This window comes from Ylistrum balloti, unplaced genomic scaffold (assembly GCF_031769215.1).
Source record: "Ylistrum balloti isolate Yb309-2 unplaced genomic scaffold, AGI_CSIRO_Ybal_v1 Utg369562, whole genome shotgun sequence".
Lineage (NCBI taxonomy): Eukaryota > Metazoa > Mollusca > Bivalvia > Pectinida > Pectinidae > Ylistrum > Ylistrum balloti.
Window position 1 is genome coordinate 495344 of NW_026781862.1, and position 23779 is coordinate 519122.

General features: G+C 36.4%; 1 protein-coding gene across 1 annotated transcript in view; it reads right to left on the reverse strand.

Moving 5' to 3' along the window:
* The window catches only part of LOC132546115 (nucleoredoxin-like), a 47799-nt gene that overhangs the window by 2496 nt on the left and 21524 nt on the right, over window positions 1–23779 (reverse strand). Inside the window, exons 2-6 of the mRNA XM_060209850.1 lie at window positions 21811–22065; window positions 11732–11936; window positions 5163–5251; window positions 3693–3783; window positions 572–681 (exon numbers count right to left, since the gene is read on the reverse strand). Coding sequence (XP_060065833.1) covers window positions 572–681; window positions 3693–3783; window positions 5163–5251; window positions 11732–11936; window positions 21811–22065 — 750 coding nt within the window. The remainder of the gene's footprint in view (window positions 1–571; window positions 682–3692; window positions 3784–5162; window positions 5252–11731; window positions 11937–21810; window positions 22066–23779) is intronic.

A 23779-nucleotide genomic window follows, 5' to 3' on the forward strand; every position in this document is an offset into this window, starting at 1 on the left:
CCGAATATTGTTTATCCACAATTTACCACATCTGCAAATTAGGGTATTCCCAAATCAAGATATATCAAATATATGTTTCCTAATGTTGCAAGAAATTCAAATTGTAAGGAATCCCCAATGTTGAAAATGCAGGGTACCCCATATCTCCAACAAAGGGTATCCCCAAAGCAAGTTATAAATCAACCCATGCACGGCACCCTAAGTTCTCTAAGCAGAGTATCCACAATGAACAGTATCCTAAATTTCCAAGCAGGGCATCATTAATGCATAGTATGCTAAATGTAGGGTACTCCCAATGTAGAGAATTCCTGATGTAGGTTATTCACACTAACATAGTGTATCCAGATTGCAAAGTATTAAAATATATACCAGGTACAGAGCACTTTCCCCAAGGGTACCACAAATGCAAAATATCTACAACAAAGGTTGTTTCCGAAGTAGTGTATATAGGGTATCTCTGTATCCCCACTGTAGGAAAAGTGTATTCCCCATATAAGAAGTGCCCTATGAATCACACTGACCTCTGAACCTTTCATATTGACCTATTTTACTCTCAATTTGGCCTGCTTACCTCTGTTCCATAAAAGAAGTAGAGTTCTTGATCTTCGCCTTTCTGGTGTTCCTCACGAGCGAGACTCTCCAGAACTTCCTTGCTCATCTCTATATCTGCATCCTCCCCTTCTGTAAATATAAAATAAAATGTCATAAACAATATAATACAAACCTGGGGCTCAAAGGACAGCATCAATGGTTTGGTTTCTAAATCAGTATATAGAAACAAAAGATTGCAAGACCCAATTCATCACAGACATCAAATACGCCCACTAAGTCTAGATCTATGTACTACACCCACTAAGTCTAGATCTATGTACTATGTCAGTTATGTCTAGAGTCACGTACTATGCCCACTAAGTCTAGATCTATGTACTATGTCAGTTATGTCTAGATCTATGTACTATGCCTGTTAAGTCCAGATCTATGTACTATGCCAGTTATGTCTAGAGTCACGTACTATGCCCACTAAGTCTAGATCTATGTACTATGCCCACTAAGTCTAGATCTATGTACTATGCCAACTATGTCTAGAGTCACGTACTATGCCCACTAAGTCTAGATCTATGTACTATGCCCACTAAGTCTAGATCTATGTACTACACCCACTAAGTCTAGATCTATGTACTATGTCAGTTATGTCTAGAGTCACGTACTACGCCCACTAAGTCTAGATCTATGTACTATGTCAGTTATGTCTAGATCTATGTACTATGCCAGCTATGTCTAGAGTCACGTACTATGCCCACTAAGTCTAGATCTATGTACTATGCCCACTAAGTCTAGATCTATGTACTATGCCAGCTATGTCTAGATCTATGTACTATGCCAGCTATGTCTAGAGTCACGTACTATGCCCACTAAGTCTAGATCTATGTACTATGCCCACTAAGTCTAGATCTATGTACTATGTCAGTTATGTCTAGATCTATGTACTATGCCTGTTATCCAGATCTATGTACTATGCCAGTTATGTCTAGAGTCACGTACTATGCCCACTAAGTCTAGATCTATGTACTATGCCCACTAAGTCTAGATCTATGTACTATGCCAGCTATGTCTAGAGTCACGTACTATGCCCACTAAGTATAGATCTATGTACTATGCCCACTAATTCTTGATCTATGTACTACGCCCACTAAGTCTAGATCTATGTACTATGTCAGTTATGTCTAGAGTCACGTACTATGCCCACCCACTATGTCAGTTATGTCTAGATCTATGTACTATGCCAGCTATGTCTAGAGTCACGTACTATGCCCACTAAGTCTAGATCTATGTACTATGCCAGCTATGTCTAGATCTATGTACTATGCCAGCTATGTCTAGAGTCACGTACTATGCCAATTAAGTCTAGATCTATGTACTATGCCAGTTATGTCTAAAGTCACGTACTATGCCCATTAAGTCTAGATCTATGTACTATGCCAGCTATGTCTAGAGTCACGTACTATGCCTGTTATGTCTAGATCCATGTACTATGCCTGTTATGTCTAGATCTACGTACTATGCCTGATATGTCTAGATCTATGTACTATGCCTGTTATGTCTAGAGCCACGTACTATGCCTGTTATGTCTAGATCTATGTACTATGCATGCCTGTTATGTCTAGATCCATGTACTATGCCCATTTATTCTAGATCCATGTACTATGTCTGTTATGTCTAGATTAGGTCTAGATCCTTAGTCTGTCCATACATATATATTCTATATAGAATGAGTGTATATTGACAGATAAGGCTTAAGAACTTGTGGCATTGACATGACACATCTTACACTTTCTTGTCACAAGAGTTAAATTAATTGATGAAGGAAAATGTGAAGCTTCAAGAGCATCCTTAAATATGTTGTAAAAACAGAAAGATTTGATTTCAAAAAGTAAAAGTTGTATAAGGATTGTCTCCCTTTGTTCAAGTTTCATTTATTTGGCATAAGCACACTTCCAATCACTTAGGATTTTCTTCCGAGTTGCCTCAAAGGCTTCAAATTTATGCTATTAGCATCTCTGATGAGTCCTGGAAGGACAAAACATCTGTACGATGTAGTTTAATCCTTTGTTTGGCTCTACTGTAACTAACTCTAAATTTCTGATCTCGTTTTGTATATTAGCATCTTTTGGTTACCTCCCTTCGCCCATGCTGACTTTTTAAAGTATCATCATAAATGGGCAGACAAAAAATCCTGGTAACCAATGAAGTTTGTTTAAAAACAAAGGTATCTTTAAGGAAACAGAACTCAAAACTAACAACGTTTTGTTTCTTTAATTCATTACACTGAACATTTTTTTCAAATTTGCGATTTCACTTATAAAAAAATGTTTAAAAATAAAGTGAAAATACTTGACATTACCTTAGTAGCAAGGTCATAGTTATTGTCAATTTCATTACAAGGACTGGTATCGTCCTACCCATTAACAAAGTATGAACCATGAGTAGAATATTAAACAAACATTAAGAGTCCATGAAGGAATTACACAAAACATATTAAAAAGTTATACAAAGGTTAGTGGTAGTATGGTATGTTGTCACTTCATTAGGTTTTTACGGTCTAAATTGCTTGTGTTAGGTTTGTTAATGCCTCAATTCACAGAACAAGCAAAAGGTTCTTTAGTAAATAATGTTTAAGTAATAGTTTTCTATAAGGTAACTATTTAAACGTTATTCACTTTATTGTAATTGGGTTTGGAAACTGAAACAACAACCAATTTAAAGTAATTAACAGACCAAACAGGAATAGGCACTTCATTGCCACCATGTCTTTTATTAAGAGCCTGAAGTATGTCAAAAATTGTAAACTCTACAGAACAAATATAGCTACTAGACTAATGGAAAATTGTCTAGTACATGAATAACTGATTAAGACTAAACAGAGTTTGGTGTGATAAACAATATATAGTTAAGATTGCCCCTCGCACATAATATTTTACTAAATTCTATCTGTCTACATCTCTGTCCCTTGGCCCACATGTTAGACTATGTCTACACTTATTTCTATCTGTCTTTGATATGTAGAATGACTCATTCATTCCACATCTGTCTGTTTGTTTGTGTGCTTGTCCGTATGTACGTCCATCTGTCTGTCCATCCGTCCCTAAATCTTTTTGCCATCTTTCTGTTAATTTGAGAATTTTGATCCTTACCTGTGAAGAGAACCAGGGAAGGCCTCTCATTTAGAGCAACAGCTTCTAATTCTTTTAAAGGGTTCAGAGGCTTGGAATACCAGGGAAATTCCTGTGTTAAGAAAGGATCATATCTTAACTGTTACAGAACAGACAGAATAATTTACAATACATTGAAGGAACACGTAGGTGAACAAATGTGGTAACTGAGTAAGAGGCCATTAGGCATGCACCAATAAGAATGCATAATCTAAAAATTAATATAGCATAATATATTTATATGTCTGCCAAACGAAGTGACTGACTTGTTTTTAGTGTGTTTCATACTTGATAGTATTCATTATTCAAGTCCCATAGCGCTGGTACATATTGACGAATTTTTAGCAACATCAAACTCATCTGAGATCTCACTGATACAAATTTGACAATTTCATAAAACTTGGTTAAAGTGTAAAATTTTTGATGGAAGCAAAATTTGTTCTACCTGGAGGATGTTGAAGTCTTGTAAAACATAGCTTTATGAACTTAGAACTAATATACTTCAATGTACTTTAATATACCTTAACATATCACAACATACTTACAGTCTTAGCTTGCTGTAGCTTTACTTCAGAATAACAAACTTGAGAAAGAGTGATGCTTTATCTTTTGGACATGTTCAAATGATAACTACCGCAATCATGAAAATAACTGAACATACTTCAGCGTATTTTAATGTACTTTACTGCACATACTTTAGCATATTTCAACATACTTCCCGACTTACTTTCATGTAGTTTACTTTATAATTCATCATTCAATTTGCCATACTTACACATAATGTATTGTTCTTTACTGTACTTATCATACTTCAATGGACTTGAACAAATAGATACATTCATCATTTCCCCTAGTTTAACCTTATCATACTTTAGCTTAAAAATTCTGTAATTATTTCTCTGAAGGTTAAGCTACATAACACATGTGTGACAGAGACTTAATTTGTGGACCAGAATTTATTCCTATGAGATCTTATTGATATAAGAAGATATACCAAATTTATTTTACAGAAAAAATTAAAACTTAACCTTTTCAAGTCCTATAACACTGTCAAATTGTTGGTGGAGTTTGACTTACATCAAATAAGTTGTATTTCTTTTTCATATTAAGCAATACAAAAAACTTTATCATAAGTCTGACATTTATTTGACAGAAAACCAAAATAATATTTATTGTAATGATTTTTAAAGTCTAGTATCTCCTGGAAATATTGACAGATTTCAACCAATATTAACACATCCAAAATCTTATGAATAAATCTGACGGAAAAAACATAAGTTCTTTGACAGAAACCCTAAATACCAGATAAGCTTCCATCTTTGGGGCATAAAAAAGAATCACCATGTAGCTCCATTAAGTTCATACATAAACTGAACATCATGAAAGTTTTATCACAGACTTTCCTTTATAATATAATACACATAAATTTCCACTCGTGAGTAAACAACACACCCGTCCTTCTCGATCAAGGTTGACTGCTGTTCGGCCATTCAAAGTCACTACATCTCCAGCACCATCAAGAATTACAAATGTAGGAATACCTGCAATAAAAAGATTTTTTTACAAAAAAACTTAGAGTAAGCTGTCCCAGGAAAGTCACAATAAACTGTCATAGAGACTCACTGTAAACTGTTATAACAGCTCACTGTTAACTGTTATAAAAATTCACTGTAAACTGTTATAACAGCTCACTGTAAACTGTTTTTATAACTCACTGTAAACTGTCATAGAAGCTCACTGTAAACTGTTATAACAGCTCACTGTAAACTGTTTTTATAACTCACTGTAAACTGTCATAGAAGCTCACTGTAAACTGTTATAACAGCTCACTGTAAACTGTTATAACAGCTCACTGTAAACTGTAATAACAGCTCACTGTAAACAGTTATAAAACTCACTGTAAACAGTTATAAAACTCACTGTAAACTGTTATAAAACTCACTGTAAACAGTTATAAAACTCACTGTATACTGTTATAAAACTCACTGTAAACTGTTATAAAACTCACTTTATACTGTTATAAAAACTCACTGTATACTGTTATAAAACCTCACTGTATAATGTTATAAAAACTCACTGTAAACTGTCATAGAAAACTCACAGTAAACTGTTATAAAAACTTGAAGCAGACTTTTTAATGCAAATTTCCTCCCTTATCCCACCCCACCCCCAAAAAGAGTTATACAAGAATTATCAACTTGAATTCCCATTAACAACTTAGTTTGAAGGATGTCCTTGAGTTATTAGGTGAGACTGGTTAATTTTACAAAATTCAAGTTTAGACAGAACACATTTCATACACTGGAAGGTATACAACACACAAAGACCAATAGCTAGACTTCACATCATTATTGAACTTCTAGTTTCTTGATACTTAAAGACATAATCAATGTAGACTGAATCAGCATTTAACAGTAGATAAAGCACAGTTTGTTATTGATTAAGTCACATACAAGATGATCCATATTTCAATGCTTCATTCACTCCTCAGTCACTCTCAAAACACTTTATCCAAATAAATAATGCAGATGCCACTCAAAGGAATTTCAACAACATTGTCAATTCTTTTGATAATGGACAAATAAGAACAAAAGCACAATAAAAAAAAAGTTCTCAGGATTAACAATCACGTCCTCAGGATGAACAGCCATGTCGTCTGAATTAGTGGCCAAGTCCTCAGGATTAACAGCCATGTCATCTGAATTAGTGGCCAAGTCCTCAGGATGAACAGCCATTTCCTCAGGATTAACAATCACGTCCTCAGGATGAACAGCCATTTCCTCAGGATTAACAATCACGTCCTCAGGATTAACAACCGCATCCTCAGGGTTAACAACCACATTCTCAGGATTAACAGCCGAGTTCTCAGGATTAACAGCCATGTCCTCAGGATTGTCAGTAAAGTCCTCAGGATTAACAGCCATGTCCTCAGGATTAACAGCCATGTCATCAGGATTTACAGCCATGTCCTCAGGATTAACAGCCATGTCCTCAGGATTAACAGCCATGTCCTCAGGATTTACAGCCGTCTCCTCAGGAAGTACAAAGGAGAGTAGACTATCTAATAATTAATATTAATATGTTACAGGAGTCCTTCATTACAGGCTAGCAGCCTTTCAGTACCTGTCTGATATGTGCTGAACCCCTAATTACACACAGTGTTATAGGGACCCTTTTGTATATAGGCTAGCAGCCTTTCAGTACCTGTCTGATGTGTGCTGAACCCCTAATTACACACAGTGTTATAGGGACCCTTTTGTATATAGGCTAGCAGCCTTTCAGTACCTGTCTAATGAGTGCTGAACTCCTAATTACACACAGTGTTATAGGGACCCTTTTGTGTATAGGCTAGCAGCCTTTCAGTACCTGTCTGATGTGTTGAACCCCTAATTACACACAGTGTTATAGGGACCCTTTTGTATATAGGCTAGCAGCCTTTCAGTACCTGTCTGATGTGTTGAACCCCTAATTACACACAGTGTTATAGGGACCCTTTTGTATATAGGCTAGCAGCCTTTCAGTTTCAGTACCTGTCTGATGTGTGCTGAACCCCTAATTACACACAGTGTTATAGGGACCCTTTTGTATATAGGCTAGCAGCCTTTCAGTACCTGTCTGATGTGTGCTGAACCCCTAATTACACACAGTGTTATAGGGACCCTTTTGTATATAGGCTAGCAGCCTTTCAGTACCTGTCTGATGTGTGCTGAACCCCTAATTACACACAGTGTTATAGGGACCCTTTTGTATATAGGTTAGCAGCCTTTCAGTACCTGTCTGATGTGTTGAACCCCTAATTACACACAGTGTTATAGGGACCCTTTTGTATATAGGCTAGCAGCCTTTCAGTACCTGTCTGATGTGTGCTGAACCCCTAATTACACACAGTGTTATAGGGACCCTTTTGTATATAGGCTAGCAGCCTTTCAGTACCTGTCTGATGTGTTGAAACCCCTAATTACACACAGTGTTATAGGGACCCTTTTGTATATAGGCTAGCAGCCTTTCAGTACCTGTCTGATGTGTGCTGCCACAAACAAAAGCAAAGAAAAATAGCATCATGCTGAGGATGCAGAATCAATGATTCTCCTAATTGAATTAAAAAGGAGCTTTCTTTACCACCAGGAAACAGCTGATGTACAGTTGCCTAGAGGCTTGCTTCTTGTTTTATATCCCTCAAACTCAATAGCTAATTTGATTATATTTCTTTTGTTTTCCCAGCAGCTGTTGTACATATCAATTTGCCTTGAGGAATTACTTTTTTATGATTTGTGTTCCTATAACATCACAGTCTATGTACTGTTTGATTGTATTGGAGCCTTTCTACACTTGTGAACTCGTACTGTAAAGAGCTAGATCAAACTTAGCCGGCCACACTTATACAGTGTTTATCACCGATATCTATGACTTCCTTCTCATCAATACTACATGATAGTCTGAACACTAATTCTATCAAGGCCCAACAGCCACATCCAAGTTTCAGAACCAAAATTATTCATCCCATTGATTATTTTTTTCAGACTCTCCTGCTTCCTATTTTGTTTGTATTTAAATTACTCTGCTAGTGGAAGAGATGCATTCCCAGGGGTTTATCTGCTCTAAAGAAATCGTGTAGAATTTGGAACATCTTTTTATGTTTTATATCAATCTTTTATTACTAAAACACTTTTAGCACTGAACTAGATGACAACCAGGCCTGCACTACTGTTGTTTTATCTAAACTACACAAAAATCTTAACTTCAGATGATGGACGACTCAAAAACAAACACAAAGAATGGTAATAATACTGATAAGGGTTAAAACACTAACATTTGTGTCATATTTTGTTAAAATTGATGCAGTGTTTTATGAAGTGGCTGTGAATGATGCTGTAAATGAACACAAAGCATCAAAAATAAAAATCGTTTAAATCAAACAACAAGAACCAATCAGATAACCATTTACAATGTGCCATTCTTATACTTTCCTTTGTTTCTCCCGTGACATGGTGTCTGTCTATTCTGACCTAAAAGGTAAGCTTCAGCCTTTATCTATATGACCCTGAACCTTGACCTACAGATCAAGAGATGCTCTGTTGTCCTTGAAAGTGTTGTCTTTAGAAGATAACTACTGTTTTCTCATCAGCACTAAAGATCTCTTCCCCCAAAGGGGCAGGCCAGGCTCTCTCCATTTATTACCACTCTTAAGCTTATAGATGTTCCTTTATAAAATGAAGTTAAAATGTGTGATAGTTCTGAGAGAGTGGTCTTTGAAAGATTAACTCAAACGATCTCTATTGGGTGTTGATTCTTTGCCTTAAAAGGAGGGGTGCACTGTTCATTACATTAGATAGTCTTTACTTGGCATACTGTTCAGACAGTTCAAATGTACAAGTATCTCTTACTTTGTGAGAAAAAGTCCAGAACTCTCTTATGTTTGTTTTTTTTTTTTCCTTAATTGACTCATGATCATACAGCCCCAACATACACATGAAAAGGAAAGGCCCCGTCCCATCCACCTCCTCAAAAAAGAAGGCCCTGTCTCATCCACCACCTCAAGAGGGAAGGCCCTGTTTCATCCACCTCCTCAAAAAAGAAGGCCCTGTCTCATCCACCTCCTAAAAAAGGAGCCCTGTCTCATCCACCTCCTAAAAAGGAAAGGCCCTGTCTCATCCACCTCCTCAAAAAAGAAGGCCCTGTCTCATCCACCTCCTCAAAAAAGAAGGCCCTGTCTCATCCATCTCCTAAAAAAGGAAAGGCCCTGTCTCATCCATCTCCTAAAACAGGAAAGGCCCTGTCTCATCCATCTCCTAAAAAAGGAAAGGCCCTGTCTCATCCACCTCCTCAAAAAAGAAGGCCCTGTCTCATCCACCTCCTCAAGAGGGAAGGCCCTGTTTCATCCACCTCCTCAAAAAAGAAGGCCCTGTCTCATCCACCTCCTCAAAAAAGAAGGCCCTGTCTCATCCACCTCCTCAAAAAAGAAGGCCCTGTCTCATCCATCTCCTAAAAAAGGAAAGGCCCTGTCTCATCCACCTCCTCAAAAAAGAAGGCCCTGTCTCATCCACCTCCTCAAAAAAGAAGGCCCTGTCTCATCCACCTCCTAAAAAAGGAAAGGCCCTGTCTCATCCACCTCCTAAAAAATGAAAGGCCCTGTCTCATCCACCACCTCAAGAGGGAAGACCCTGTCTCATCCACCTCCTCTAAAAAAGAAGGCCCTGTCTCATCCACCTCCTCAAAAAAGAAGGCCCTGTCTCATCCACCTCCTCAAGAGGGAAGGCCCTGTCTCATCCACCTCCTCTAAAAAAAGAAGGCCCTGTCTCACCCACCTCCTAAAAAAGGAAAGGCCCTCTCTCATCCACCACCTCAAGAGGGAAGGCCCTGTCTCATCCACCTCCTCTAAAAAGAAGGCCCTGTCTCATCCACCTCCTCAAAAAAGAAGGCCCTGTCTCATCCACCACCTCTAAAAAAAGAAGGCCCTGTCTCATCCACCTCCTAAAAAAGGAAAGGCCCTGTCTCATCCACCTCCTCTAAAAAAGGAAAGGCCCTGTCTCATCCATCTCCTAAAAAAGGAAAGGCCCTGTCTCATCCACCTCCTCAAAAAAGAAGGCCCTGTCTCATCCATCTCCTCAAAAAAGAAGGCCCTATCTCATCCACCACCTCAAGAGGGAAGGCCCTGTCTCATCCACCTCCAAAAAAGGAAAGGCCCTGTCTCATCCACCTCCTATAAAAAAGAAGGCCCTGTCTCATCCACCTCCTAAAAAAGGAAAGGCCCTGTCTCATCCACCTCCTAAAAAAGGAAAGGCCCTGTCTCATCCACCTCCTAAAAAAGGAAAGGCCCTGTCTCATCCACCTCCTAAAAAAGGAAAGGCCCTGTCTCATCCACCTCCTCTAAAAAGAAGGCCCTGTCTCATCCACCTCCTCTAAAAAAGAAGGCCCTGTCTCATCCATCTCCTCAAAAAAGAAGGCCCTGTCTCATCCATCTCCTAAAAAAGGAAAGGCCCTGACTCATCCATCTCCTCAAAAAAGAAGGCCCTGTCTCATCCACCTCCTAAAAAAGGAAAGGCCCTGTCTCATCCATCTCCTCAAAAAAGAAGGCCCTGTCTCATCCACCTCCTAAAAAAGGAAAGGCCCTGTCTCATCCACCTCCTCAAAAAAGAAGGCCCTGTCTCATCCATCTCCTCAAAAAAGAAGGCCCTGTCTCATCCACCTCCTCAAAAAAGAAGACCCTGTCTCATCCACCTCCTAAAAAAGGAAAGGCCCTGTCTCATCCACCTCCTCTAAAAAGAAGGCCCTGTCTCATCTACCTCCTCTAAAAAGAAGGCCCTGTCTCATCCACCTCCTCAAAAAAGAAGGCCCCGTCTCATCCACCTCCTAAAAAAGGAAAGGCCCTGTCTCATCCATCTCCTAAAAAAGGAAAGGCCCTGACTCATCCACCTCCTCAAAAAAGAAGGCCCTGTCTCATCTACCTCCTCAAAAAAGAAGGTCATCCACCTCCTCAAAAAAGAAGGCCCTGTCTCATCTACCTCCTCAAAAAAGAAGGCCCTGTCTCATCCACCTCCTAAAAAAGAAGGCCCTGTCTCATCCACCTCCTAAAAAAGGAAAGGCCCTGTCTCATCCATCTCCTAAAAAAGGAAAGGCCCTGTCTCATCCACCTCCTCTAAAAAGAAGGCCCTGTCTCATCCACCTCCTCTAAGAAGAAGAAGAAGGCCCTGCTTCATCCATCACCTCAAGAGGGAAGGCCCTATCTCATCCACCTCCTCAAAAAGGAAGGCCCTGACTCATCCACCTCCTCAGAAAAGAAGGCCCTGTCTCATCCACCTCCTAAAAAGGAAAGGCCCTGTCTCATTCACCTCCTCAAAAAAGAAGGCTCTGTCTCATCCATCACCTCAAGAGGGAAGGCCCTGTTTCATCCACCTCCTCAAAAAAGAAGGCCCTGTCTCATCCACCTCCTCAAAAAGGAAGGCCCTGACTCATGATCATACATCCCCAACATACAATTCAAAAGGTGTATCATTAAATTACAAACATATTGCAGTCCTTACCGTCAACTCCAAATATGTCCTTGAGTTGCTCTGTGCGACTATCTCCAAAGGGAATGGCCCACCAAGGCATTGTTTCTAGGTAACTACTGAAGGACTCTTCACTGCGGTCTGATGACACAAACACCACTTCAATGTGCTTTCCATCAGACTCCAACTGATCGTAACGCTTGATCAACTCTGGGGTGAACGCTCTACAGGGAGGACACTAGTAAATGAGAAAACATTTCACACATATAAATGAGGAATGTGTAAGTGTTTTGTAAACATAATTTGATCACTATGTTAAAAAGTTACAAGGAATATTTGTAATATAAAATGTTAATAGTGAAAGACACACATTGAAACATTTTGTCCCCTCATGCTAATCAAATTCCTATAATTTTGTACATTCACAACAATTGATCACTATGTGACTAAAACAGAGCTGTAAGACATGAATGCCTCCAATCCTATGCATTGTGTGATGAATTTTCAAAACTTTTCAGAGGTAATAGTGAATGCTTTCACCTTCACCAAGGACCACCTTATTCAACAAGGCGTAGAACTTGATAATTTGTGGTAAATACAAACTAAATCTGTTGAAAGATTCTCAAGTTATGATACTGATTCTGAATGTGACATGACACAACAGGTGAGGGAAGTGGTGTGAGGGCCATACAAGGATAACACTATATGCCCCTCCCCCTAATGGTTAGGCCATAACAAAATATTCCAATATATAGTACATAGCATCATTCACTGTCACAAAACATATACAGACATGTGTCGGACATGAAAACCTCCACAGGAAACCAAATGTCTCTCCACAGTCAGTGAAGAAACTGTCCACCATTTAAAGTTCCTACAGGTTTTGGTTTGACTTGAGTCTTTGAGCATAACTGTCAAATGACTGATGATCTGAATCTGGTCCTTACCACTGTTACAGCAAACCTAGCAGCACATAATCACCATGTACGAAGTTGGGAGATTACTTAGACACCACATCTATTCTCCATTTTCACCAACAGCTAAACAAACAGTGATATATTCTGATATTGCTGGAAGTGTTTTTTTTTCAAAGTCTACATATTATTGGTTTTTTTACTGTACTCTTGTCAATAGAAAACTCTGAAAAAAAACTGTCAAACAATTGGCATCCCATTGAGAAAACGTGCTATATATGTCAGGAAAAAACATGTCTGTTAGACAAGTTTGTGTGACGCCAGGAAAGACATGACAAATATATGTATCTGTATGATATGTGGAAAACAGGTCTGATATCTGTTAGAAAAGCATGACATCTCCACAGAAAACATGTATGATATTGAGGGAACAATGTGTGATATCTACTGGTAAATTGTACAATGTTGGAGGGTGAGCACAGGACAGGAAAGGTCTGACATGTATAGCTGCACCTCTGATCTTGTCTCAGTTAAGCTGACAGAACAGGACAGAGCTGATATGTTTAACAGGAACTGTAGGGTTGTGTTAATTCTGTGGTTAGTAAAGGATGGGACAGGACTGACATGTATTGCTGCACCTCCGATATTGAATTGTCTGAAGTTGGTAAAGGAAAGGACAGGAATGACATGTGTGTAGTGGGAAATGTTGGGTTGTGTTAGTGCCCCTAGAGACATCAAAGGGAAACTGACACCTCCAACACTCAGACAAACACATTGTACATCAGTAGTATTCCCAGTTACATGTACAAACCAGAGAAAGGCCAGGTGTATCAGCAACAACTGTTAAAGCCAATAGCTGTGGCACCAACCATTTATCTCCAAGCAGAATTGTTGTAGACTTCCTCATCAAATGATTTCTTTAAGTAATTCAAGATCAAATGATTTTATTATGACGTTCAATATTTCATGTTCAATGTTTTCTCCCTGTGTTTGCATATCTGTGGGCGAGCAGTTGTCATGCTTATAATTATCACTGTTATACCGAAGCTGTTATTGCGTATATGAATATAATATAGAAAGATGAATGAGGAAGAAAAAAATATATCCAGACAACAAGTAGGTTGAACTTTGACCTATATCACCTTGACCTTAATAATAATCACATATCATACTATGCAGGAGCCTGACCTTGACCTTTCAATGCTGAAACTCCAACTCATCTATGATATTATGTTATTCTAAAGCAATAAAGCCACACATTATGACTATATATACATGTATACTAATTGAAAAAAAAACCTATTAATTTCAACTGTTTAATTCTTAATAACGGAGTGAATCAAACAATTTGTTGTGCACAGTTCTGGAACTAATCTAAGTCCTGAAATGCTTCAAACTGTCAACCAAAAGGACTGAATCGGTTACACAAATACATTTCTATATGTATCTTGCCTACACATATTTCTGAGATAGCCTAGCAAGTCATCAACATGTAAATGTTCATTTCCCACCCACCCCCCATACATGGCATGTTACTGGCAAAGTTCTCTGCGGTAAAGCAATATTTCATTTATAGAGTCCATCAAACACTACCCATAATTGAATTATGACTGTTCTCTTTGTACGAGTTGTCTCAGTTCAAAACTTGATGACCACTGAAGCATAACAAAAGGGAAGGTTAATTGTTTTACAAATTGAACAAGCTTTTGATATTTCAAAATACACATTTTACAATTATTGATGAGAAAAATGTTCTGATTTTTTTTTTCTGAAATGACACTTTTTTTTGTTGTTATGTCATCTGTTTTCGATCATTTTGTGCTACACCGGAAATACTTTGAATGCGCGCACAGATGGAGCGTATTTTGCATATCCATGTAAACACAAAATGCTGGCTGAAGGTTCTTGAATAACTAATGCTGAAAAAATGCATCAGAGGCAAAAGTGGAAAATTTAAAGATTTAATCAGAATTCTTAATGAACCATTTTTCTACTAATCCTGCCCTTTTAGGTCAATTTAAAGCACATAGGGAAAAAAATACACATGATTCCTTATTTGTACCGTCATCTGCTGGTGAATATGATCCCTGACGTAATATTATGATCGTGTGATAATCAAAAGTTCAAAGGTCAGCTAAAAAGAAACGAGGGTCTACATGAGCGGGTTGTTGTGCATTTTTTTGTTTAAGATTTTATCATTATTGTATGTATGCTGTGACAGAAAAATACATAATGTTACTTTACAGCAACATAAACAATGTATAAATAGTGTTATGGGAATGGTCAAAATAAAAAAGAAAAAATAACAATTAACCATATTTACAAATTAAAAAACATTTCATTTCAAAAATAACAGAAATCTGTATATGATGCATTTATCAAGTAGGTTTTAAAAAGCAGTATAGATTTGTCATAAACTCAGTAGGTGGTACTACCCATCCAGAGCCGCGATGACGTAGTCATTGGGGACCTCTTAGACTTTGTCACAGGTGATTAAAACACAAGACGGCCATGTTTGAAAACTGTGAGATATCTTTCTTATTACTTGATCAATATAACAAAATTGATAAAATTATACAATGTATGATTGAATTCACAAAAATCATGAAAAACGCTTAGGTGATAGAAAACCCATGACACTAGGATCTATATTTACAATATGCTCTTGAACTTGGACAATATACCATCATCAGACAGGTTGTGATCAATTTTTTTGTTGTTTTATTCTAACAACTGATGAACAAGTACCCTGTGATAGTTCAATAGTCTAAGCAGTGTCTACAATGATCACACAAACAGCATTATAATCCAGAAACCTAGAGTCTATCACAATCTAATCATATGATTCTTCATCAAATCAGATGGTTCACCTGATCTCTCAGTTTCCAAAATAAACACCAATGACGGCAGAGAATGGAAAGAAAACATATACCAGCATCTCATCATCAGCATCTCATCATCAGCATCCCAACTAAAGCTAAACATCATCAGAAGATAATTCTCTGTCACAATATTTAGGTTGGCTGTACGGACATCCCACAAATTCAATTGGCTGAACAAGCAAAGATATTTTACAACAAGAATATCCATAGTAACAGCTGTTAGGAAAGTGTACCAGCTCACAGAAAATGTACTAACTCCTAGGGTGAGATCTGTAACCATGGTAATACCTCTGAGGGACAAAAAGTGTAACCAACATCACAGAAAGTGTTAAATGTAGGGTGGGAACTCTGTAACCATAGTAACAGCTATTAGTGCAGTGTAACCAACAGCAAAGAAAGTGTATAAAATGTAGGGTGAGAACTCTGTAACCATAGTAACAGCTATAAGTGCAGTGTAACCAACAGCAAAGAAAGTATATTAAATGTAGGGTGAGAACTCTGTAACCATAGTAACAGCAGTGTGACCAACAGCAAAGATAGTATATTAAATGTAGGGTGATAACTGTAACCATAGTAACAGTTATAAGTGCAGTGTAACCAACATCACAGAAAGTGTGTTAACCTGTAGGGTGGGAACTCTGTAACTATAGTTACAGCTATAAGTGCAGTGTAACCAACAGCAAAGAAAGTACTTAAAATGTAGGGTGAGAACTCTGTAACCATAGTAACAGCAATGTAACCAACAGCATAAGAAATGTGTTAACCTGTAGGGTGGGAACTCTGTAACCATAGTAACAGCTATAAGTGCAGTGTAACCAACAGCAAAGGAACTGTGTTAACCTGTAGGATTAGAGCTCAGTAACCTTAGAAACCATTGATAGGGAAGTGTAACCAACAGCACAGAAAAAGTGTTAACCTGCAGTGTGAGATGTAACCATAGTAACAGTTATAATGCAGTATAACCAACAGCACTGAAAGAGTGTTAACCTGTAGGGTGTGAGCTCTGTCAGAACACATTTATCTGTAGCATGAGATAACACCGTGACACACTAGATACTATATGCATCCTCTCAAATCACAAGGATTGTATTTTATCACTTACAAATAAAATTAAGTGTGAGATTATTAACAGAAGTGTGAGGGTTTTTTCCTCGTCTCTGTAACACATCAATCCTCCTGATGATAACAGAAATGGTGTGACGCCTCTTTTACACAACAACTTAATCCTTCAAGGAAAAAGCAACAAACAGATCCTGTGGCAAAAATAATGTAAACTTTCAAAATGCAAAGTCGTAATATGTTTAAATTTTCTTTTACGTTTCTAGTTTTTCTTGCTTCATATGAGTAAGGAATAAGATATGAAATATTTCTAGAAATTTTTCAAATATTCTCAGTTTACACCTAGTCAGAAAGCATCCACCTAGGAATGATAAGACCTGTAGTGTATGTAGAGATTTCTAGTTTAGTCATGCACATTGAGAAAATCAGACATTTTTTAGGATAGATTTTATTATCATTCTCATCATTTGAGGAGATTACCACTGTTTGTGGCTACATTACTGCAGTATAAGAACACATGCATTACATTCCAGTCAAGCTTATTGTAGGCCTCAAACAGTACCTATCTACATCAAAGTCCATCTGTTCCTGTCAATTCTTCACTAACATTTGTGACCTGGATGTTCCGTTACAGACAACATAACCTTCATTAATCTAGAGGAGGTAAAACTTAACTAGATTAATTGTCAATAATGAAGTTCTGGAGTGTGAAGCATCACAAACAACCAGAGAACGAGGCACTAAAATCTTGTTGTATATCTATGAGTTACTATGACGATAACAAATTTCCAGTTCTTTACAAAACATTTACCAGTAAAGTAATAAAACTAGTAATTGTACACAATGTGACTGATTTAACTCATCATTGATTCATTTAAGCATAGATAATAATTTTCAAGTTAAAAGATAAAGAATTTGATCTAGACCTTGAACTCTGATCTTTGACCTTGCCTTTCACACCATGACCTTGACTATTAATCAGCTGTTTTGACTTTGTCTAGTAGTCAAGTGATATGTCAGCTGTTTGTTATCAATTTCGCTCATCAAAATATGAGTAAATATATATCAGTAACAAACTCAAAATTTGACCATGACCTTGACCTCTGACTTGACAATCTTTCAAGTTTTACTAATATATATCTCGAATGGTTCACTGACCTAACTTTAGTGCACTCTTCATTTCGAAGGAGAGAAAATGTCCTCGATACTCCAGGGGTTATGATTATTTTCACTCTCTGACTCCTGGAAAATGTCATGGCAAAGTTGAAGGCAAAGCGAAGTAATTTCATTGGCTCTGTGAGAAAAAAACTGACCAATCACAGGCTGATATGTTCCTTTTGAAGATTATACAGGAGAGACACCCAACTTCCAAGCCATTACAATTCACCGTTATGTGACCTCAAGATTCTTTTGAAAGGATCAATCTATGGTCTTTTCGACTTGTCCACAAGGTGTTGCACATAGAACCTTCAATTTTGTCAGGACATGTTCCAAGGGTGCAGAATAAAAGTGACTGTAATCTGTGGAGTGTCGAGGATTGGGAGAAATGTATAATTTCAATTCAATTCATCCAGCATTTAGAAAGGAGCAGTAAACTCACCAACACTGCAGTTCCTTTTAATTTTCAATGTCATAGCTCCTTTAATTACATTTATGATTGATGTAATAGGTGTTTTAAATTGTAAACTTTCTCATGCTTCTTCAGCAATCATAAAAGTACTTTCTACAGTTCAAAAGATTTCAAGGCATCTCATCTTTGTACAGATTAATTTTTGTTAACATTTACAAAATGTTTACTGGTAACATCCAATAAAAAATTGGTGTTAATTTTCAGGGAGTTACATCATAAAAAGTAACTGATATTACGAATCAGCAGCAGAATAGATTGTGAGGATGAGAAATGTTCAAGCTGTGGCAGACACCATAAGATAAAAGCAATACATCACTATATGATGCTGCTACTCACTAATATATAGGTATCAGTACAATCACACCAAACCCTGATGTATGGAGCTGATCACTAGCTCCAATACCTGGCTCCTATATAGATTTAACTAATCCATATAATTCAGATTAGCCCCCTCCCAACCAAAACACCAGGAGGAAAATTTCTTTTTAACTAGAATCATTTTTTGACTTACAACATTCTTGTCTACTTATCCCTTCCGCAACTGAAAACAGTTCATTTAACATGTACATGTTGTATACCCATGCCTCAACTGTGAACAGTTCTCCAGTTTTATATCTAATTCTATATAGATATATGTATGCTTGAACTGATGTACCACTCTCATTGTCTTGAAAAAATTAAAGTCTCTTTTATATTATGTTGAAATGCATGCATTCTCTAAAACAAAAAATATCCAATATTTTTTTTTGTTTGTTTTGCTCATGTACATAAATTTGTAACTAGTTCAAATTTTAATTCTGTCTAACACTCTGTCAAGTGATAGAAATAAGATAATACTGGTAATGAAAAGCTGAGAAGCTTGTTTCGAAATAGCTGTCTGTACAGGAAATTTAAATAATGCAACTTTTATCACCACTCCTGGGATGACTTACACATGCATTAAAAGAATGAATAGTTACTTTATCCAAACAATTATTTACAGGAAGGCAGTGAATGCCAATATGCTATATGACGATACCACAGATTTGGTTTAGATAGGGATCAGTAAGATACAGGAATCCCCCTCCATCTTGAGCCTAGTGAGAGTTACAAATCACACATTTCTGGGGGTGGTAACATTACCTCCTTATATCATCCTCCCCTTACTCTACCTCTGATTTATCTGACATTTTACTACCGACACCAAGCATGCTGATGTTGAGGCCCTGCCACAGACATCACACCAATTGCTGTTAAAGCATTTCTTTGTGTACAGTTTTAAAAAAAATTCAAATTTAGTTTTTGGAAAATTTTTGTAAGTGGTAATGGTAATGTAACTTTGAATTCTATACATTATACCCTAATTGGCCAGTTGTTAAACTACTCTTTCATTCATTGACCAATAAAAAAGGGGACATGGCTGTACATTCCATCTTGTTTTACAGAACATAGGAACTAGTCTAGAATTTTACATTGATAGTATACTTGTAATATTTACTTAAACTGAACTTGCATGTATGCCTCATTATATTTAATCAATGATAAAAACTTTCAGGAGCAAATTTGATTCTGAGTTTCTGATTAGGTCCAAATATATATCTTTTTCTTATCAGCCTCAGAGGCCAGATCTTACAAGGTTTTCTATTCATACAGACGCCTCTCAAAATCTTTTTTCAATTTATCTGCCTCTGGCAAAGGAAAATGGAAAACGGTTTTTATAAATCTCAGATGAAATGGAAAAAATACATAGATTCTGTTTATCGCACAACTTTGATACTTTAAAAAAAAAAAAATATTCCGCTCTCATTAGAAATAATATGGCATCAGAAAATGCATTATTAATCTTGTAAGTTTTTTATAATTGACTAGAAATAAGTCCATATATTTATATAACTCTACTAAACAACAACTTATCTAAATACATTGTGACTATTTTAGGCGATCTGACCACACAGGGATAATGTACAAGTTTTACATGCTGTAACATGTTATTGAATGCTCAATATTCAAGTGTCGACTGATTTCTATCGTTCCCATATAAGTATGGTTGCCTGTGACCTTATAACGCAAGGCTTCTCAATGATCATGATCAAAAGATGATTCACTAATCTAATATGTTGATTGTATACTACTCATTTTTGGTCTTATCACTTTATCTAATCAATACAAAAAACAAATTGATTATTTTAACAATCCAATAATGTTTTAATCCTGGAATCATATTCAAACGTTGTCTGCTTCCTGGCTTCAGTAAAAAGATGGCAGCATTGAGAGGCTCATGTTGATGTAGAATACTGAATCAGCAACAAAGGTGTATTGATCAGAGGTATTTTCAGCTATAGAATTAAATCATGTGTTATATAACTATAAGGAATGATTTGCATGGAACGTGCATCAATGACAAGGTTAACTAATCGCAAAATGAAGGCATAATTTAGATAGGAATTGCAAACTGTGACCAGTTGACAGGTTACGACTCAAGAGTTTGAAGCTCAGCTACGATATTGTTATATACACAGATATTATAAATACATATTTTTGTTCTTCTTTGCTCTTTCTTAATATTTTTTTCATGTAACACTGATGTTTTATAAAATTTAATAATAATGATATTTATAAATACTATTCCAAAAATCATTTCCTAACAGAGTTTTATATATGTTTATTTTCTAAAAAATGTTTCACCCCTACCACTGTATCATGTGTCACAACACCCCAATAATATACAGTTATACATCAATACCAATTTCGGAAAGTGCATTTGGAAGAAAAAATATTCAAAAATCTAAGATTATTGATTTCCAAATCTATTGCATGTGAATCCTGACCATCTCCGGTGGTTTTGACATAAGCACATTTACAGATTCTCGCTTGCTTCCAAGGACTGTATTTCAGATTGTCCAATTCTCTATTTTTTTCCACGGTACTTGGCATGCATCCACAAGAATTGATAATACATATTTGAAATATAGTTATCATACTACTAAATTAGCAGGAATCATACTTGTTATTTCAGTAGCGTAATATTATTTCACATGATAAATGCCCAATTCATGTGATGCACCAAACAGCCGATATTGCCAAGAAAATTTATCTCAAGCTAAGCTATCATCTACCTGCCATATTTTGCTTGATATTTCAGCGCTATCAATTATGGACTCAGGCTGGCACAGGTTTATCATTTCAGTTACATTAGGTCACTATGAGGCCAACACAGATCTTTCACCAAAACATTGTAACTCCCAACAACCTGAATCATTCACTATCATTATGTGCTCTCATTTAGCATTTGAGAGAAGAATTATCAAATCTGCAAAACAGCTTCCGGAAAGAAATATCTAGAACAGCTGATATTTTATATTTCAACTTTTATATTACTTATTACTAAAAATAATTTTCATTTCATATTGCAGTAAAAACTTCCGAGTCGGTATGAATTTTCTGGGTCGGGCGGTATGCCAAAGCAGCTTTTGCTTAGACCTGAAATAAAGACCTTTTCCAGTGAGCTTAAAAGCACCCAACAAGTTGAAAACTTATCCACTTCAAGAGAGCTTAAGGCACCAATAAGTAGAGAAATATACCTCCTAAATTTCCATTTCTAGCCGTTTTTTATCTTTACATTCTACCTGTACTGAGCTGAAATCTTACCCAGTGAGCAGAGAAGTAGATCCCCACAAATTTCCCTTTCAGTTGTTCTAAAGCATCACATTCCTCCTTTCGATTGTTTATAAGTTTGCCACTGATAACTTCTGTGAATTTCTTCTTTCGCCATGGAAACTCAAGACCTTTAGGATCATCAGTAAGGCGCGTGTATCCATCTGTAGTTATTGTTTTCCCTGTTTCTCCGTCTAATAAGACAAGCTTGGGAATTCCCGGTACCCGGACTTTCTTTAACAGTTTACTCTGTAAACAAAGAAAAAAAGAGGTTAAGTCATATCTCTTTGAGACTGGTATATAAATTTATTTGCCAAGACAATAATTCCTTCAGACTGGTATATTAATTGATTTGCCAAGACAATAATTCCTTCAGACTGGTATATTAATTGATTTGCCAAGACAATAATTCCTTCAGACTGGTATATTAATTGATTTGCCAAGACAATAATTCCTTCAGACTGGTATATAAGTATTTGCCAAGACAATAATTCCTTCAGACTGGTATATAAGTATTTGCCAAGACAATAATTCCTTCAGACTGGTATATAATTATTTGCCAAGGGACTGATATATAAGTATTTCCTTCAGACTGGTATATACAGACTGGTATATAAGACAATAATTTGCCAAGACTGGTAATAATTCCTTCAGACTGGTATATTAATTTATTTGCCAAGACAATAATTCCTTCAGACTGATATATAAGTATTTGCCAAGACAATAATTCCTTCAGACTGGTATATAATTATTTGCCAAGACAATAATTCCTTCAGACTGGTATATAAGTATTTGCCAAGGTAATATTTCCTTCAGACTGGTATATAAGTATTTGCCAAGACAATAATTCCTTCAGACTGGTATATTAATTTATTTGCCAAGACAATAATTCCTTCAGACTGGTATATAAGTATTTGCCAAGACAATAATTCCTTCAGACTGATATATAAGTATTTGCCAAGACAATATTTCCTTCAGACTGGTATATAAGTATTTGCCAAGACAATAATTCCTTCAGACTGGTATATAAGTATTTGCCAAGACAATAATTCCTTCAGGCTGGTATATTAGTTTATATGCCAAGACAATATTTCTTTAGGGATTGTATATTAGTTTATTTGCCAATGTGTATCTCTGTAGATAGATTTTGATTCAGCAAGACAAATGACAGGCATTAATCATATATTTCTCTCACTAAATCCAGTCACCTTCAATAAACAACAAATAAACTTAAGGGACTCAGCCCTATATTATTATATATATAAAAACCATTTTGTAAATGTTTTGTATTGACTTTTCCATGAATAACAGATTTGTACAGTAAATATTGATTTCTTTTTTCTGTTTATTGTTTGTTTATAATTTTCAAAAACCTTACAAGAAAAAAAATTACGATAAAGTTAAATTTTGAAAAATATAAGTTTTTTGGCATTTTGCACCAAAAATTTAACAATGCAATGGAATAGTTAGATTGTCAGTAATTATATTTACAAAGTTTAAAGACAATCTAGAAATAAATTGTGAAAGGGTAAAACCTTTTTGTTAAAGTGACAAGTGTACACAATAATTCAAACGTAAAAATGTTAGAATAGAATTTATTAACGTAACATGTAGAAGACTTCAGAGTGACGTTTTGATGAAAACACATCCACCTTCATAAAATGTGACCAGGGTGACCACATACATAACTATGCTACTGCATCTTGGAAAAATTCTCCAGGTAGGTTATGTCAATAGAATAGAGGTGCTTAAAAGACAACTGTAGGAAGATTTAAGTATGACATTTCGGTAACTTCACGGTCAGCTTCATCGGATGGACATCAGTGCTAGTACATTTCACACTGGTCGTTTGTCTAAAGAAGATGAAAATGTAGCCATCAAAATGTCACGTCTATTCCATAAATCTTCCACTGGTTGTTTACAAGCATTCCAATTTTAGCACATTATCATGTTATTGTCAATT